Raw genomic sequence first — 19936 nt, 5'->3', positions numbered from 1 at the left:
GAAGTTAGGTGTGTTTGGTGTAAAACTTGGGTATGGTGCAGAGGGGACTTTGGTAGGAAAAGAACTAGTTGAGCACCTTGGTTACTTCTGTCATGGCATTTCTAGAAAGCTCCAAAGTTATTTTACTATTGAGCAGTTATTCCATGTGCACACTTCCTGCTTTTTTCTTTCTAGGAGAAAAGTTATGTTTTTCATTGCAGTAGCTTACAGGAACACACCTTTCCATTAAGGACTGCTATTGAATTTCCAAAATAAACAGAAATCTCTCAGTGACCCCCTGTCTTCTAAAAACTACTACAAGTGTATTCCACAGCATGATCCATCAAATTTATATATAAAGTGCATTTGCAAATACTCTATCTTCACATTAACCATACTTGTTCCTCCATTAAGTCTTAAAGGTTACGCTTGCCTTAATTATTAAACACATGGCTTTAAAATTCAGTAAAGGTCACTTTCAGCCCTTTACTTAATTCTCTGAGTAAGGGTAGAGTATGTCCTTAATTTTTCTTTTAACTCATTTTGCTGTCTCAGTGGTTGCTGAAAAACCTAAATGTTATTTCATGGTTTTGCTTCTGTCATGTCTTCCAGGATGAGAAGCCTAAACACTTCTAAGTAAAACTGCACTTTGTTAAAAATACCCTGCACCTACTAAGTTTAATTGTGTCAGACAGTAACTTACATGTTATAGATCATGGTTTGTGTTTTGAGTATTTTTCTTCTTGTTTTGTGGTTTTTGTGGGGGTGTTTCGCTTTTCCTTGGAAAAGCTGTTTTCTATGTAGTAAGAAAAGCCTCTTCTACTCTAACTCACATTTTGTTATGCACTGTGCCCTTTGGATAAAGAATGATATCCAGTTTCTTGTCTTCAGAAAACTTGACTTGGAAGTCACTACTGCTGCTTGGGAAAAAAAATCCAAAATCAAACCCCAAAGCCAACTAAATTGGAGACCTCTCCTCCACCCTTACAGCGGGGGCTTTATTACAGCAATGTGTGAGGTACATGCTGGTACAACACAGCTCCAATCATCCCTGAAGGTCAACTGAAACATCTGACCTGATGAAGAGCACACATGAATCTTGCATGCAGTGGGATTCTAGAAAAAATGCACGTTACACAGATTCCTGTACATTAAATAGGCAGCATGGTATAAGGAAACCGGTTACAAAAATAGCTTGCTAATAGTCTTCCTCATGTCTCCACAGAGGCAGAAACAAACATTGCTGAGGGAGCAGCTTTTGTTAGTCTTCCGTTTGGATACAAATTTAATAGAAGGAACTTGTTACCTGAATTATACCAAAATGCAGTGCTGTACAAGAGATGCAGGAGTAGTGTGGTGACTGATTTAGTATTTTATACAACTTTCATATCCAGGCCCCTTTTACTACCAGCAAAGACTCATTCAGAGAATCAAAGAAATGTGTGAGCTTTACCTTCCACTATACAACTTCAGTTATTAAACAGCAATCTTTTACAACTTTTTACTACTCTCTATGCACAACACTAACTTGCAATATTGCAAGTGGAATGGCATTACAGTCCCTACTATAAGGCTGATAACATCTCAGTACACCTAAGTAGGATGCTCTGGCAACCAAGAAATGTAACTGCAGTTTGAGAAGCAAGGATTCCATCCTGAACAATCACAGCTGTTTATTTCTGGTACAGGCATCTGGTGCTTTCTTTCTGAATACAGATGAGGTGGGAGCAAGCTGTAGTCACTGCAGATAGCAAGCATGGTAAGATACCAGTGGTAGACTTCAGCTTGCACCCTAAGGGTAGCAAAGTATCTACTATGAAAGCAACACAAGAACCTTTTTGATCAGAATAAAATTTAATATAAATTAACATCCACAATGTTAGGAACACTCAATTTCTGCATAGATAATGAACCACAAGTTGATTTACATTCTTTACCTTTTAACTGTAATACAAATATTGCTCTTATGGTGTTGAACATCAAGCATAAGTTCATCTCCAACCTGAACTTGGAGTGGCTCATCAAGAACAACTGCAGCTTGTTTCCAGTGTGAGGACTCATCAGATGTATTCAAGCTATGGTCTTCATCAAGATATATGTGATACCAGAAGGGAATTGCAGTGACTTTGCCAGACTTACAAATTTGTACCTGAAAATATTTAAAGTATTAATTTAATCACCCCTTTTTCAAAGAAGTAAGAAAAGAAAGTAGTTCAAACCATTTTGGTCCATTTCAGAGATACCTGCAGCCAAGTAAATTCTGTATTGCCATTTTCAGCCGAGGTGAGCAATGAATGAGCAGCTCTGCAGGACAACAATTACACACACTTCTAACTTCATATATGAACAACTCACCTTCACCTCTCTGCTGGAGGTGTTCAACAGAGGGTTCATGAGATCGAGCCTTAACAGCTCTGCTGGCTTGCTCAAGGGTACACATGGTAACGTAGACAGATCCAAATACACACGAACGGGTACCTAAAAGTACAGACCATAATGCTAGGCATCAGCCATTAAAAACTGCAAAATTTATTGGAATGCAAAAGTTTCTAGGAATTACTGTAATCCCTGGAGGAGACAGCACAAATGCAAAACACACCCTTTTAATCCCTTTTGAAACATGACTGTTGGGATACAAGGTGGTGAAAGAGATCATAAAAGCACAGTCACTCTTCCGCATCTTTCATTACTTAGACAAAGCTTCTCCCACGCCAGTTCTAAAACAAATATTACCCATTTTAGTTTATCTCAAGGCCCCTGTCTGGTCACACAGACCTCTCTTGATAACTTCCAACAGTAAAAAGTTCCAGCTCTTCAGTTCTCTTGCAGTTGATACCCAAACTAAACAGCTGGACACCTGCAGGCTTTGAAACTGTGTCTGTAAGAAACCCACCAACTTCATACCTTGAACTGGTTGATGAATGGGGCTATGTTAAACCCAAGAGTTGGTTCTGTTCCTTGAACCGCGCTCTCCAGTAACAGAGACTCTGATTCTACGAGCATCCCATACACCAACACATACTGTGGGAAAATCTTCCCTCCACTGTGAAGTAAACACCTGTAAAGTGAGAGATTTCACTTCTAAAGCATGTCAATCAAAATGAATTAAAACTTTAACTAAAGAAAGCACACTCCTCCTTCCGCTGAAGTCAAGCTCTCATAGGCATTTCAGTTTGATCCCATTTGACCAGACAGCTATATCATACCAAAGGAAAACTTGTCATGTAATACTAAACTATGGAACTAAGTAATTTGTTCTCAGTGCCCATACTGGAAAACAGTGATAGTTCAGTACCTGTAGGGGGCCTACAAGAAAGCTGGAAAGGGACTTTCTACAAGACAGTGTAGTGACAGGACACATGGGAACGGCTTTAAACTGACAAAGGGGAGCCTGAAATGAGATTTTAGGAATAATGCTTTCTTGTGAATGTGGTGAGGCACTGGCACAGGTTACCCAGAGAAGTTGTGGCTGCCCCATTCCTGGCAGTGTTCAAGACTGGGTTGGACACAGCCTTGAGCAATCTGGTCTAGTGGAAGGTGACCCTGCCCATGGCAGGGGGATTGGAAGTGGATGAGCTTTAAGGTCCCTTCCAACCCAAACCTTTCTATGGTCTATGATATTTCAATCTAAAGACAGTGAGATTTATTCATAGCAGCAGCATCTAATACTGAAGAACTAGCAGGAATGCCTAATAAAACTGGAAGTTGGGAAATACATCAGGTTGGGAGGCACTGGTTAAGGAGGCAGCATAGCATAAGCATAGGAAAATAAAACCTGCTGGGAATTTAAGTCACCCTTCTGTAAGTGTTGAACTAAAATGGACAGCGATACGGGAGGCAGCACTTTTTCCTGAGAAAACAGCTGAGCCTTGCTTGGTCTCTTACTGCAGAATATCACACTGCTGAGAGCAGCAATATGATGTTTTCTTTCAGCACAGTATCAAACACCTCCAGTTCAAAAGATGTTTTAGGTTTTCCTACAGCATACCTCTTCATAGGAATCAGATAGCTCAGTAATGCGTTACTGAATGTATTTTCACGCCAATGAATTTGTGTATGACAAAGGTCAATAGTTCTTACAGCAAAAAAAAAAAAACACCAAATAATCCAAAGATTCATACAAAACTTTGGGAAGATGACATTAATCATTTGGAACACTCTGCCATCACTAAGCAAGTAGATGATAAGATTCCCTGGCACCACAAAAGGGGATAAACCTGTTTCTTATTTACTTCTTTTGCTACCCATTTCCATTACTTCATTCCTCTTGTTCTGCATTCCTTCCCACCCTCCCCTACTACAGCTAGCAACTCTGCTGCTGCTTCTCTTGCTGTTCTAACACCATGTGTTTATATTCTTGCACATTGTTCCAACACCATTTGACATGTACATTGATCTGGGCTTTTCTAACTTTATACTAAAAACTACCTCAGTTATTACTAAGGTGCTGGCTATCCTGGGAACTTCTCTTGGGAATAAGCTTTTCCATTCATATTCTTGCATAAACAATATGAAAGTGACATCTTGACACTTTTTGTAAAAGATACATGTATGCAATAGTCACACCAGAGACACTCTGGGAAGTTCAATCTCTTCAGAACAAAAGCTTTTCCTGCTCTATAGAGCCAACATAGCAGTAATTTCACAGTTAAAATTACTATTTTAAAAAGTAGATAATATTAGATAGTAGTTAATAGATAATACTGCTAGGAATACTTCTGTCCATTTATACTGTACCTGGATATTGCAGCCTTTTCCATCACCTCCTGCTGGATTAAACCTGATGTCTCTATAACATCCAAGATAATTATACTCCACAATTTGTCTGATTTGGGTCTCTGTAGCACCACATTTTCGTCTTCCAAGTGGCTGAGCCAAAACTCTAACGTTTCCTTAGGAAAATGGTTAGCTTCTGAAATTACATTAAGTGCTGCCTGATGCTGTTCTTTCTCAACAGAGCTGTAGGCTCTAACTGGTCCAAGCTTGCCAGCTATAATCGGCAGGATGGAAAAGCCTTCAGATACATCTAAAACATACAGAGGATCAGGAGCCGCATCTAGAAAGCTCTTGTTTTGATTCTCTTGGAGGTTCATCCCACTGCCATGTCCATCAACGTCCATGGACTGTGAGTCCTTATTGGGATTTAATGCTGACAGCACTTTGTCCATGGCAGCTTTAAAGCACTTGTGGTATAGTACATTGTTCAGCAGGGCTATTTCTGTGGATTCCAGCACACACACTTGAGCACTGCCATCCTGTTTGCTGGTTGTCTGAAGGCCAGCCAGGGCATCACATAGCTCAGCCTCATTGCCCAAACTCAGTGTGTCGTCCCTGTCACTGAAGTCCATCCCACACTCGGAAGACAAGGAAGAAATCTTCTGGATCTTCAAGTAGCAGTCTTGGCAGCACACTTCAATCAGCACTGTATCTCCAGTCTTCACAGAATAATCTTGGCAAAACAGCACAAAGAAATCACGTCAGTTGCTTAACGGCAAATATCAGGGATGCAGCCATACAGGTGCTTAGATTAACAAAACAAACAAGAGTATTCTCTCATTCATTTATTAGATGTTACCAGTGTGTATGAAAGAACCTTTCTAGTCTGTAGCCCACAAGCCAAAATCTGCGATTGTGTGTTAAAATTTGCCTTAAACTGTCCCACACTAGGCAAAAATCCATTTATTCTCAAAATAAGCCTTTTCATGACAAACAGGTATTACTTTTAAGTGTTCTGTCAACACCAGAGTGGAATAAGAACTGGTAAATAAATTCCTTTTGCTTTAAAATGAAAAATAATAAATATTTACATTTTAATACTTCCTGTATCACAGAATGGCTTGGGTTGGAAGTGCAGGAGCAGTGAGCAATTCCTACCTCACCTCCCTTTCACAAATCACATCTTGTCAAGTAGAGACAGTCAGTAGCCCCGCTTTTTGGAGTTACTCCACAATGCATTTAATTTAGTATAGAAATAAAAACAACCTAATGAAAACCTCTCTCCCAGATCTTAAGCAGGCCCCTTATTTGCTTCACAGCAGAGCCCCACAGATAAGCCCTGATGCAGAAACTGTGCATTGCAGCCCACAAACATGATCAGGAACCACCTCACAGCTACTTGCTCTTGAACTTCTCCAAAACCTATTTGCTGCCACTATCTAACCTCTGAGATAACCTATTTCAAAACCAAAATGAAACCAAGTTAATGTACCACAACAGTGGACCTACCAGGGAGGCCTTGCACAGGATAGACTGCTTGCTCCCAGCAAGTTTCCTCACTGGGACTTGTAGATAGAGCATGCTCATCATCAAGCTGTAGCACAAACCACACCACAACAGCATCTAGTATTCCTCCTTCAGTGACTGGCAGGCTGAGCTTCCAGGGCTTTCTAGCCGCAAGGCTTTTCAGCTCCTGACCAAAGTGGACAGAGAGAAAAAGCATCAAGAGTTTCTTTCTGTAAACAGAAGAAAGTTTTTTTCTTACACTGGGTCATACAAGTTTCTGCACCAATCCATGAGGGCACCTAAGAAAAATGTTGTTAACAAGCCACTATAATACCAATCATTATCATTAGTCAACAGCACAGGAACTCTCTTCCCAAATGCAAGTGCAATTACCCACATGACTAACCCACATCCATCAGCTATTAAAGCAAACATGCCTACATCCAAGAACAAATGTATTTAAAAACACTGAAAACTGCAAGAAAGGCTTTGGCCTGACAAGGCTTGCCTTATGAGAAGTAATAAAACTAGAGCCAGTCTTTTGGGCTGGATTCAGTGTGCCAATGCTTAGGCACATGCTTCACTTAAAACCTGTGTTCAGTCAGTTCTAGAAATAATGCAAGAACAAGCACTGAATTCACTCTAACAGAGGCTCAGCAAAATCATTATAAAAACACTAAGTCTGAGAATGTTTGCTATCAGGGCGCAACAGGCTTTGTGTAGAAACTGAGGCATGTACAATTTCACCACTGGGAAGAACCAAGATATTCCCCAACAGGATCAGGTTATCAATTCTCCAGTAGTCCTAAAAAAGTTTTGAATACATAACAGGAATTATGTCTTCCAGGTAAAATTTATGCTCCTCAGTAACTGCCTTCTGCTACCAACATGAAGCACACAAAAGGCCCAGCTTTAATGTCTCAGATGGTTTTGGCATAAACTAATTAATAGGAGGTCAAGCACAAGGGACCAAAGATTCTCTGAGTCACAACCTTCTGCTTAGTAACAGCCTTTCCTAAACATTCATCAGCTTTCTGATCTTCTGATGTCCTCTCTAAGTTTCAATCCTAAAACACACGGGACAAAAGAGAAGTTCTACTCTAAGAACATGAGTAGCTCTCACATGATGCAGTTTTTCTCTCCCCCGCCCTTTATTCACATTCTGTGTTCTCCAAGAGTTGGGCTACCACTCTTCTCAAAATTGAGAAACAGCTGAACAATGCACATGTTAAAATTACTGAATGCTAATAAAGTTCATAGCAAGATCTCACTGATCTTCACTAAAAGTGCTTTTCTTCTGTCATTTTTTCCTGTACATCTTCATCTGGAGAGGAGGAATAGTAAGTTGAAGCTTTACTGGTAGTAAGCCTCTCGAAGCAAGAGAGCACAAGCAATCTGTTTCTCAGTTTCTGGGAAGTTAGAGCTGTTTAGAAGTGTATTTGAAATTAAAAAATACTCTTCTTGACTATTCCTCAAAAGCAGCAGGCCCAAGGTTCTCATCCACTGGTCCTAGTAACTGTAGTGCTACATCCCTATCCTATTAAGTCATGCACAACACTTAAAAACCCACTTGAGTGCAGTTATTTCAGCCTTCCTCTTCTCTGCCATGCTGCTTATCCCATTTTGATTCCTCACATTTGTCTACCACATAAAAGTTTCTCTATTATTTATGACAATTACAGACTCAAACAGCTCTAACACATCATGATGCCAATTTGTTGAGTGTCATTAAAGAGACAGCAGAAGAAAATAAAGCTATGATGCAGGAACAGGCAGTAAAAACCCCCAAATGATGCTATGCCACATACGCCTTCTGAATGAGAAAAAGATAGTTTGCATTAAAAAAAAAACAAAACAAAACCAAAAAAACTTAATGGTACTACAAACAGAAGGAAAAATTACAGGGAAAAAAGCAATTATCAAATTTCTTATGTCTTGAACCATAGTTTCTCAAATACTCCACACAGTAACTTCTCATTAAAATTAGAAACACCCAGTATCTGTAATTGTTGGCAAGAGCACAGTTTCTTTAGGGCCTGAAAGTGAGCCTGAGCTTTAATTACCAGCTGCTGAGGTAAACACTTCCACTCCCAATGGCACTGATCTGCTGTCAGCAAACACGCACACAGGTAGTACCTGGCTAGGTGTGAGTGTCTGTAATTACAGCCACATCTCATTCCCCTGCCTGGGAGAAACCGAGCTGCTGCTGCTAATAATAGCACTAATAAAGTACTCAGCATAACTCAGGCTGCCTTTTGAATTTCAGCTTATTATTTCTCTGACCTGTATTAATGTCTTTGAAGCCTCCAACAACTTGGTCTGAGAGATACCACTGTACTGTATTTTAAGTCTTCAGTTTCATCAATTTAGATCTGGATAGTTAGTGCAAACAGAATAAATGCCACATCCCTCTAATTCTTTGAAATACAAGCTTAGAAAAAGGGTATTTGAAACTACCTTCCTAGTGCTAAGTGATTTCTGATCTCAGTTTCAATCTTCAGTAGGTAATTCAATTACTGTTTGTAAATATAGCAGGTTGTTGGGATTTTTTTTATCATTACTATTCTAATAACAGCACAGACAAATTTTCTATTTTTTACGTGCACCAACTGAAAATCCAGATGTAGCCATGACGAAACTAAAAAGAACAAACAGACATCCCCAGGTTGAAAGTAACTTACCTGTGTTTCAAACTGCCATATTTGCTCACTGACAAAGTCACAACAGTAACCAAATAAATTAACTGCATTTCTTCCCTTTACTGATATCTTGCAATTTCATGACAGGAACACTCCCACTAGTCTAACTGAAACTTCAAAGGAGCATTTCTGAAAGATGGTTTGAAAAGTAATACCGTTCTTTACTCCTTAAAATTACATTTAGTTGTCTGCCAGCCCGCAGATGCTTAAGAGTAGGCATCTCACATAACAGTAATAGCTTCTTATTGATGCTGGAAGCAGAAGCAACATTAGGTCACAGAGAGATTGCTCCCAGTAGTGTACTGAAGAGCCTTGTCTTATTTAATTTTTAATCTCAGGATGTCAGACAAGCCAACTAGGAAAAGCTATTGATTCAGAAAGACTGCAATACCTGGCCAAGCAGAAGCCAAGAATAATTTCATTTATATAACAGAATCTATTTTAAGCTCTGACTCAATGCTAACTCCTCACCACAGGTCAATGAGAAAGAAACACACCACAGATCAATGTATCATATTTTTAGCATGCTCAGCTGAAAGTGGCTGAAGTACCTGCCTTAGATTTCAGGCCTATTCAGTACACCCATACAAACATATTTTGTGCAAAATACACAAAGTAATGCCACCATATTTTAAAATGCCATATTACAGAAATACTGTAAGATATCAAAGGAGCTGAACAGGATAATTTCTTCATTTCCACTCTCTTGTACATTTATCCATCTACACTTGCAAACATTTTTTGCCAGATGTGAAAGACACACTTACTTTTGTCTTCAAGAGCTTATTGAATGCTCTAGAGGAATAAGTTAAGTCAGCTTCACAACTGCATAAATCATTAAAGATGAGTCTATTGCATCCTTCCTTCCCCTCTCTGTAGCAAGGCTGGCAGTTGTCTGATCCTAGGGTGAGCTAGTTTAGGGAACTAAGCTATGACAAACAAACAAAAAACTCCACCTTCAAAACCTCAGACACCGTCATCTGGTGACTCGCATCACCACATGACCAGACAAATACTAAAATGAGCAGAGGATTTCACTGCAGATCTGCCAACTTCGCACTCGCAAACTATTCTGAAACTGAACCCAGAAACCACATAAGATATGTGGCTGTCATTATTCGTAAATAGATTACTTACAAAGGATGCAGAAAAAGAATCATTACCTGCAGATTGTTGAAATCCACTGTCATTACCTGACAGGGCTCTGTCAGAGGTACATAGCCTCCAGGAACACGACTAAGCTTCTCAGTGGTGTAAGGTTCGACAGTCTCCTCTGAACCAGCAGAAGCATATGTTGGACTAAAGAACTGTACTGAATTTGACAAGTGCACACCAGCAATTTCTTGCATCCCCACTCTGAGAGTAAAATGGGAAAAAAAGGAAGAAACAAAACATCAAATAATTTGAAAAACAAAATATTAAAAACCTTTCCAGGCTTCATAAGTATTTCTAAACGCAGAGTGTAAGAACAGAAGAGATAATATAAGTTAATAAAACAATTCTGTGGGGTTTTTATTATGTTCAAAGAAGCTCTAAAGCACAGAAAATGCACAATACTTTCAAGAATCAGAACTGAATGCTGTCACTAGGAACTGAAAAAAAGTGCTGTGTGTCCTTCGTCAAAGGCATAAATCTGAGTATAGGCACGTGTTTTCCATAAAGCTTAATAGCACTTGTTAAAATAAACTTAAGGCAAGCATTCTTACTGAAGCAAAAAGGGATCTCAGAACTATAAAGGCAAAAAAACTAAGTGACATTTTTCTTCCTGTAGTATATAATTAACTTGTGGCAATCATTTCAGTCCTACCTGCCACCTGACCTTAAGCTATACTATTAGAACAGATTGTTAATTCAACAATCCAAACTTTAAAATACATTAATTTTCATCCTGAAAAGTCATGCTGTGTTTTAAGGCAAAATCCTATCTTCCAATTTATGAACTTCTAAAAGGAGGTTCTATGCTCATCGACTATGGGAACTTCAGTCTCTTTCTGGCTATTGTCCAGGTCTACTGCATTAGAAATATCACTGAATCAGCCTGGCTATTTTCCATTCAGTACACTGAAGCTCTTATAAAAGTTACTGTTTTCTTTGATCTCCAATAAATCCTGAACAAAATACATCAAGTCCTAGCCTCTCAAGCAGAGACTGCCTCCATACAGTGATACTGTGCTAGAAGATGAGAATAAAAATTACTATCAAAGTAACTGACACACAGTCAGAACAGTCCCAGCAAAGAAACCCTGCTGTATGCTAGCTGAGAATTAGGCAAGGCACACATTCAGAAAGATAATGCTAGGTGGGCTTAACCCTTCAGCTTTACAAAACCCTATCTTCATCTTCTGAAAGGGTTACATCCAGCAGCAAGGTATAGAGCAGATTATAAAAAAAGTAAAATGAGGATAAAGGCCAAGTGATAATCCAAGAATCTCCAATACAGAAACTGAGATGTAATTTTACTTTTAAGGAATTAAATATCTTTTGTATATGTTAACAGCATGTGTGCCAGCATAATCAGAAATAGTTGATTTTCAGTTAAGTATCCAGAAAGTTTGAACCACAAGGGGGCTAGGATGAGGGAAGGAGTGTTAGAACAGAAATCTTTTTAGTGAAACAGATAATCAGCCATTCAAACAATAAAGAGAATACACAAAAAATCCTCAACAGAAACCACTGGTCTTTCTTCCCAAGTACAAATATGGGTTCAAACTGTGCTGGAGTTTCAACATACCTGTGATGTCTACGTATCTCTTTGCATTCTACTGCCATCCCAAATATTGTAGCACTTGCAGGAATAACTCTGCCATAGTCTCCAGTACTGAAATCTTGATTTTTAGGCTGTGATACATAAGCAACAACATGCAATGAAACAGATCAATTTCTACCATTACTGCAAAACTAAGGTTAATTAATTAATTAAAAATCATTAATGAGCCATTCAAGATTACAGGTAAAACATCAGAAAGTTATTGGTGACTAGTAAAGTTTCTGGTCTTTGTCATTCCAGCTGACCATTTAAGCAGTTTCTTGAATACAGTGTTTCAATATATCTATGCATCAGGTACTTTTCAGTCTCTACTACCTCTGTGTAATTCTAGAAGTGTTTTTTAATTAGTATCCTGCTGGAATATACTGAAACATTTCAGGACCATTCCTTAATGCATCATTCCTACACAACACTAGAGGTCATCAGTTGCAGTTCAATAGAATACAAAAGGTTTCAGCCAGCTAAGACTTTTCAAAATCAGTTGGAATCAAGACAACATCAAAACAAAAGGTAAGTCCTTCTATTTCATAAGGCCTAACAGAGGTTAACTCATACAAGAATTATTGTCATATTACTTTGCTTAACATACACTAGATAAAATGCCAAATACAAAGTAAAATCCAAGACCCAGTAGAATCGTTCAGTATGCCAAAAAAAGTTTGAAGTTAGCAAAAATAAAGAACATAAACATATGGCATATTATAACTGACTGTTCCCTAGTGTTATGATGAGAATAATTCTGCAGTAATGTATCGTGTTCTGCTTAGATCGACAACTTTTGGTTACTAGTTGGTATCTCAAAATGACCAGGTTGCAACCATGATTTCAGGAAAACAGTGCCTTTAAAATACACACAAACCCCTTCCATGTTATTTACTAGCAGGAGGATGGTGAAGATGGGGGCTGATGGAGAAGGAATGAAGAATGATCGGGAGTGACACATCTCTATGATGGAAGGTTTTACCAGGGAAACATGCACTGCGACTACCTGCCTGCCCAGAACACAAGCTCCTGGAAGTAAAACATATGCAGTTGCCTCACTGCCTTTCACCAAAATCAAATTCACTGAACAATCCCAGACCACCCATTTTTAAAATACCAATATGCATAAAATATTTACAAGACAGTTGTTCCTCATTCATGTATTTCTATGAATGGAGGCACATGCACACACACTAATATCTACCAAACAAAACAGGAATCCTATTTATGTGTATATATCCACATCACCCACCTTTGGTTGTAAAAGCAAATGTTCCCAAGCATGTATTAAGCTCTCCACAATTCCTTCTCCAAATAAACCAGCATCAACTGTTTCTGTGACAACCAACGAAACTCTAGATGAGAAAAAGAGCATCATAAAATACACTGTGTAATACGCATTCCTCTTAACAATTATTCTTTTAAAGAATAAAAAAAACCCTGCCACATCAATATGAACTCAGAGCAAAACTTCTACCATTGTTCTGAATAGACAACTTAATTCTTCCAACAAATGATGTTTTGATTTGTTAGAAGTTATTCAAGATGCAGATACAAGAGAATGAATACTGAGCAAGGGTTTATCATAAAGCTTCTTGTTCAATATTTCTAAATAAATAGTGTAGGAGGAACCTAGCCAAAACAAGAAGATGTTGCAGCCTGGGCACACAGCCAGTGATACTTCAGAACATGTATTTTGTCTGCATCTTGTGCAAGAATATACATCCAAGCGTGCATGTTAAAAAAGAATTAAAAAAAACACGAAACACAAAACTTAATTAAATCACAAATTATTACACAGACTACCAGACACTACTGTCCTATACCCTTTGGGTTTAAACTAAAACACATGTAGCATGGTAAGACATTTCCTGAACAATTTACTCCTGACAGGTGAAATCCAGTAGCTCATCATATACACTAAGAGATCAGTTACTGTACCTCATCTGACATAATTAACACAAGGCTTGACTAGCATGCTAAACCAATGGAGCTTCATCATAACAGATTATGAGACTGTACCACCACCAGACACTCTGTTAGTAACTAGAAATAAAACTGATTATTTCCTTCCCACATTTAATCTGCATACCTTGTGGTGGTAATCTGAAATGATAAACCAGTCTTCACATGTACCAAACCAAACCAAAAAACCTTCAGATCTCTACCTGCTAGAAATTTGCAGATCCTCCTGAAGAACTGCTGAATTGGACAGTGAGCAAGGAAGAGCAGGGTAGCATAGAAAGCCTGGATCATGTATGCTGACAGCTGTTATATTGATCAAATTCTAATTTGCCAAGAGCACTTCCAAGCTGCTCATTTGACCCAGTATACTTTACTGTGCTTTAGAAGACACTATTCAACACTGGAAAATCAGCTACTTAATTTTCCAAAGCACATGAATACCTGCTATGCAGACAGGTGCACAGATGTGTATAGAAACACAAATCTATTCTCACAGGACAAATTGCAACGCAGTAGGGTGCTGACATTCACAGTTCAAGTCAGCCCAGCCATGACCAGCCCTCCAGATGCAAACTACACACATCACGTGGCACTTCCTTGCCTCCAAAGTAGCATTCTCCTTATGGGATACTGGAAGGAGGAGGTTTTCCCCTCAGTGCCTGATCAGAAGAGGCAAACAATCTGCAACTTCAGATCTCCTTGACACACACAGAAGTTGACATGGAGTTGCAGGATGTGGAATGTCCCAGAAACAGTCGTACTTTGCAGGCCATTACATACCTCCACCCTATTCCTGGGCTGCAGAAGTAAGCTGAAGTTGTTAAGTATAGAAGTGTTAAAATTATTTTTACAATGTATTAATCTAATTTTTCTCTTCCTATTGCTGCAATATAATTGCAAATGCATTTTCCCCAAAGCTTCCAACATCATGGAATTTAACTCCTTAATTTATGACACTGCTGATCTACCACAGAAATTAGTATGATCTAAAGAACATGTTATCATTTCTACACTGCTCTATAAAAACACAAAATATACAGAGAAGCTTCTCACATTATGGGCAATAGGCAAAGTTATTTCTTGTTTAGGTCGCAAGGTATTTTCTATCTTCTTGAAATCAAGAGCAAATAAAAATCACAACACTGAGTTACAATGTACCTTTCAGGTATGTGCTTTGGAATTTCTATATCGAGTGACTTCAAATGCAGAAGTTTGATCTTTCTTTCCATGTTATTTGCTGCCACCACATCACGGGCTAGTTCATACATCGTCTTTGACAACTCACAGGCATAGACAAGGGATGCTCCTGCCTTTTCTGCAAACATACTGAAAAAAAAAAAAAAAAAAAGAATCCAGGCTTTTACTTAAAATGAGTCAAACTGGAGAGGAAAGCATGACAATATGCTGAATTTTATTAAGTCCTATTTCTGCATCTGCTTCACATTCTAAGAAAACAGTTCAAGTTTAAAAATCACCATTAAGTGAATTAGTATCTCTTGTGTGAATACGGATACTGCACAAATGAAAATCCTCTTGATATGCTATCATAAATAAATAAATAGAGGTAGCATAATGATACTCCCCCAGCTATGCTAAATTTACTCTTTATACTAGACTCAATACTTAAAGATAGGACACATGGCATTACAACTGCAAAACCAACACCAGTAATTAAATTTATACAGCAGCTATTGCCAAAAAAGCTTCTGCGACAATTTTAAAACAGGGGTTCAAAAAACACTGCTAGACACTAACCTCCAGACTGACATCTGAAAGTTTTGTTTTCTTTGAGTTTTGTCTCAATAAAAGGCAACAAAGTATTTTTTTTCCCACTAGCAGCCAGATTTTGAGAGACAACAAATATGCTTCTATTAAGTTCATGTTAAATATGCACTTCTGACACACCTCAAAATACCTGTTCCTGTTCCAATATCAAGGACAGATTTGCACCCTGAGTGGACAGCATTCTCAATTGCTTTTAGGTAAGTAAGGTTCCTCCTGGTATCGTTGAGCATGATGAAGTGCCAGCGTTCTACAAGCCAGTTTGCAACACGGTAAAAATTCTCCTTTGCATCAGCAAAGTCTGGGTTAAGCTTCACTGCCTTATGAAAATATCCAGCTGCTTCATCTCGAAAGCCCATTCTAATAGTCAAAATGACAAACAGAGTATGCATTCAGCTGCCATGTATTTGTAAATATCTGTGGGTCTGTAGAGAGGTCTTACATCAGTTAAAAGACAGTGGAAATATTTTGCTTTAGTTAGAAAGATTATCTTTAGAAACACTGATACTAACTTTTGAAAAAGAATGAATTACAGCTCTAAATCAAATCACTTTAAAGTACAAAGGTAGCCCAAAAATACCACCATGTGCACCAACCTTCATCTACATACTTTGACAAACTAGAACAGGTTTTACAAGAACTTACTGCAACAATAGGACATCAGCAAGTTGCAATCCAGGCTCACAGATTTTGAAGTCAAGAGAATGCTACAAACCCCAAAACTGCTTTACTTTATTTAACTGGATATACTTCAAAGCAAGCAAATTCTGACTTGTCGGTGCTCGCATTAAGTAGCAATTTTTAAAACTGAATTGTGAACCTGAAGCAAGTTTTTATAATACTTATAGGATAGTCTCAAATCAGGCAGCACTGAAAAAAACAAAACAAAAATCTTTAAATTGCAAGAAATATATGTTTTGGTACAATGCTGAGAGAATTGCTCCTTAAAACAAAGTAATCACAAAAAGAAAACCCCATTAAAACTATCTGGATCCATGACCTATGATTTCAATCTTAAATTCCAACCTCAGAAGATTTTTGAACCCTGAGCAATAACAAATCACCATGCTTTGGACTGTTTAGAGAAAGCAGGAAAAGAATGCTTTACATTAATAAATAAAAGCATAAGCTCCAAACATTTAAGAACAGCCTACACAGGATATACATGACCAGCTTCTTCACTTCAAAGGTCTGTTATATGTGATCTCAGAAGAACCAGCATTAAAAAACAGTATTAAGAGGCAGCAGTGCTCAGGGATCTAACAATAAAGAAAGATTATTTTTTTTCCACTTATGCTCTGACCATGACATGTATTTTAACACTGGCTACTCTTTTAAGCTGACAGTTTTGAAGTCCAACGGTACACACTACACAGTATATGCTTGCATTTCCTTTTAAACACTTTTTATCTGCTCTGCTAAAATGGGTCTTGTTAACATGCAATACTAAGTGTGAACCTTACAAAAACTGCATATACATTACTACAAACCTGAAAAGATGTTCTCCCATACTATTACATATCACTTCATCATCTGGGTACAGTTCAAGGGCTTGTTCATAACAGTTAAATAGATCTTGAATCCGTGCCAGAGAATCTAGTTCTTCTACCCATTTAAAGAGAGTAAACTGGAATGTTTCCTAGAAAAGAAGACACATACCACTGAGTTTCTGGTAGCTACCAGAAATAGGGAACTGAGCCCTGAAAACATCTAGAGGTATCCTGACATGCACCTGAACACTCATTTCCCTAAGCAGCAACATACAATTGTTAGCTATTATCCCAAATTAGGCAGCTCACTTGAAGAAACAGAAATAAGCTCTCAAATATCACCACCCAGCAGCATATGTATACTAAGAACCTGCAAACTATACTACAAACCAATACTAATAAGGCCTTATTTTTATTAAACTTAGTTGACACACACAGACTGAAGCTGTATCACTTCTCTTCCTATATGCATACAAAGCTTATTAAACAAGCTATGGACTATATTTTTAATGCCTTCTGCTTCGATTTTGAAGAGTAAACAAGAGAATCAGTTACATACAACAAATCACAAAAGATGTCAGAAAGCTTCAAGAGAAATACAGTAAATAAAAGTGTTTAAAGCAATCCAAAGCACACTTACTTTTACGCAAGTTTTTAACTCGGGAGCTAGATTTAGTACCAGGAGATAGTGAGCATATGCAGTCCCAAAATCCTGGTGCTCCAAGCAATGCTGAGCACTCTGCAAAGACCTGGAAACTAGTTCCCGCCTGCCAGCTTCCTGACCACCTCTGTGAATTTTAGAGTTAGAGTTGGGCATCATGAAAGTTGCAGATACTAGCTCTTCCTAAATAAAATAAAAATAAACAAAAAATAGTTGTGTATCCTGTAGGCCAAACAGGTTGCACACATTTTAATTTTCACTAACATTAGTAAAGACATCATCCTCCCTCTAGACCAAGTACTAAGCATTCAAAAACATGTTAATCTCTATGCCACTGACAATTCCATCAACTTCATAATGAGCGTCCACCATTCAGAAATCAAACACACATCATGTTTATGTTAGACCAGGGTAATCTGGGCAAGCTTACACTTCTTCACGTCTTAATTTTTATAATACATATTTTAGCATGTCTCTGGACAATCACCAGAAGTTCATGCACTCATCATGCACACAGTTTTATGATAGACCACAATATCTACAGGTCAAAAATCCACTCCAACAATAGTATCCTCATAAATCTAAACCTCTCAGAGAAAAAGCTGATGAGCTCAGTTTATTTCACACACGGCAACACGACTTTCCCCCTTAAGAAAACATGAAAGAGTTATTAAGAATTAATACACACATTTTTACAACTTTTAACGCTTACTTACATAGGAGTGCCTAATACTGCCTTTCGGGTCTTCAGATGTATCCTAAAGCTGAAGACTGCGCGCGTCTTCAGCTGTTACAGGGAGAATGACTGCAAGAAACACAGCGCCATCATAACTAGGCTTTTTATTTTCCTTCAAATAAACAAACATCGGCCACGTCTCAAGCAAGCACCAGTAACATACTCAAGGGCATGCAAAAATAGGGAGTGCCGCGCAAACTCGCCTGCCGTACAGATTTAGGGGCCCCGGGACAGCGAGAATGAGGGGGCTACGGGAAAGTCTGCCAGGCCGCACTACCTCCAGACACTGCCCCACTCGCAGGACGAGCCCCAGGGCCCTGCCACGGCTCAGAGAAAACAGCAGGATAGAGTAGGGGTCTTCCCGTTCGGCCAGACCGGGACACCGAACACTACCAGGGCCATCACCTGCTCGGCAAGGAACAGAACTCCCGAACACACCAGCCGCATACTCCGTGCTACTCCTGCCGCCGCCATTTTAGAGCCGGGCAGATGTCATCGCGCATGCGCACGGGGGCTATGGCGGTTGGCGGGCGACCTCTGAAAGCAGTGCCCGCCGCCCGGCCAGTACCTCAGAGACCTCGGTGTGGTTACAGATAGGGAACAAGATTCCCGGGATTTAGCTAAACCGTGCTGCCCAGCTAAAGGGCGATGGTGTGGGGAAAAAGAAAATATTAGCACCTGTGGGGTATGGAGAGGGAGAAAAAACCCCAAACATACAGGCAGTTATCATCTGTGAGAGACAGTGAGCTGGAGTGTATCAAACACTGTAATGAACCACTATTTCCAATATCATGATTCTGCAACCTTGTTTAACACTTTTTTTGTTTGTTTTTGTTAGAGCAAATGCCAGATGGATAGCATAAATGCCTTATAGTGCCTATTTTCAACCATAATGAAGTAGTACAGTGTGCTAATTTGACCCATTTGTGGGAGAAGATGGCTAAAAAGTGAGTTCCAAATCTTTGGAATTTGCAAGAGCATTTGTTAATGTCATACAACTTTTCAATGGAATGCTTCACATGGGAAAAAAAAACCACACCAAAAAACAGTCACAGAATCTAAAGTTTATAACACGGAAAAAGCATATAGCTACATACTATAGTAATTTGTTGGGTAAAGCTTGTGCTGTGAAGGAGCACCAGAAAGAAATTACTATTTTACCTGATAATCTACATGATTGCCATAATAATCATCAAATTGATTTACAGTAGAATAAATAAATAATGTTGGTCCTCATCATAGGTGGTCAGAGATTAGTCTGTTTCTATTTGCACCCTTGATGTGGGATAGCAGGAAGAGCATGCAAGTTAGCAGGACCTCACATGAACATAAGACCCCAACATCAAGAAAGCTACGTCACACACAAGATGGGAGTTAGAAGCAAACTCAGTAAACCTTCCACAAACCCATGACAGGACTTTTATCCTTACGGAGGTAAAAGTGCTTAGACGAGAGAATAAACTACCATACCCTGGGATAGATGCTGTTGCTAATGATGTTGCCAGCAACTCAACACAGCTGCTTGCTACAAATGGTGAGAGCCAGTATTAATGCTCTATAAAAAATGTCAATAAAACTAAATTTACTAATTTCTAATCCATCTTTCTATAACATATAATCAGCCATGGATCAGAACAGTATTTTCTGAAAATC

At 38.7% G+C, this 19936-nt stretch overlaps 1 protein-coding gene across 1 annotated transcript; it reads right to left on the bottom strand.

Annotated features, from left to right (window-relative positions):
• Positions 1 to 1810: 1810 nt before the first annotated feature.
• Positions 1811 to 18373, bottom strand: PRMT9 (protein arginine methyltransferase 9). Its single transcript, XM_034064908.1, has 13 exons — positions 18264 to 18373; positions 17527 to 17730; positions 16887 to 17035; positions 15520 to 15756; positions 14773 to 14940; positions 12902 to 13004; positions 11632 to 11738; positions 10064 to 10256; positions 6205 to 6388; positions 4717 to 5428; positions 2884 to 3037; positions 2335 to 2457; positions 1811 to 2128 (listed from the first exon to the last, which is right to left on the bottom strand). The coding sequence occupies exons 2-13, from the start codon at positions 17704 to 17706 to the stop codon at positions 1913 to 1915; spliced, it is 2526 nt and encodes an 841-aa protein (XP_033920799.1). The 5' UTR covers positions 17707 to 17730; positions 18264 to 18373; the 3' UTR covers positions 1811 to 1912.
• Positions 18374 to 19936: the final 1563 nt, after the last annotated feature.

This window comes from Melopsittacus undulatus, chromosome 7 (genome assembly GCF_012275295.1).
Source record: "Melopsittacus undulatus isolate bMelUnd1 chromosome 7, bMelUnd1.mat.Z, whole genome shotgun sequence".
NCBI classification, from domain to species: domain Eukaryota; kingdom Metazoa; phylum Chordata; class Aves; order Psittaciformes; family Psittaculidae; genus Melopsittacus; species Melopsittacus undulatus.
The sequence above is the reverse complement of the archived record's forward strand: the minus strand, read 5'-3'. Positions and strand labels throughout refer to the sequence as shown.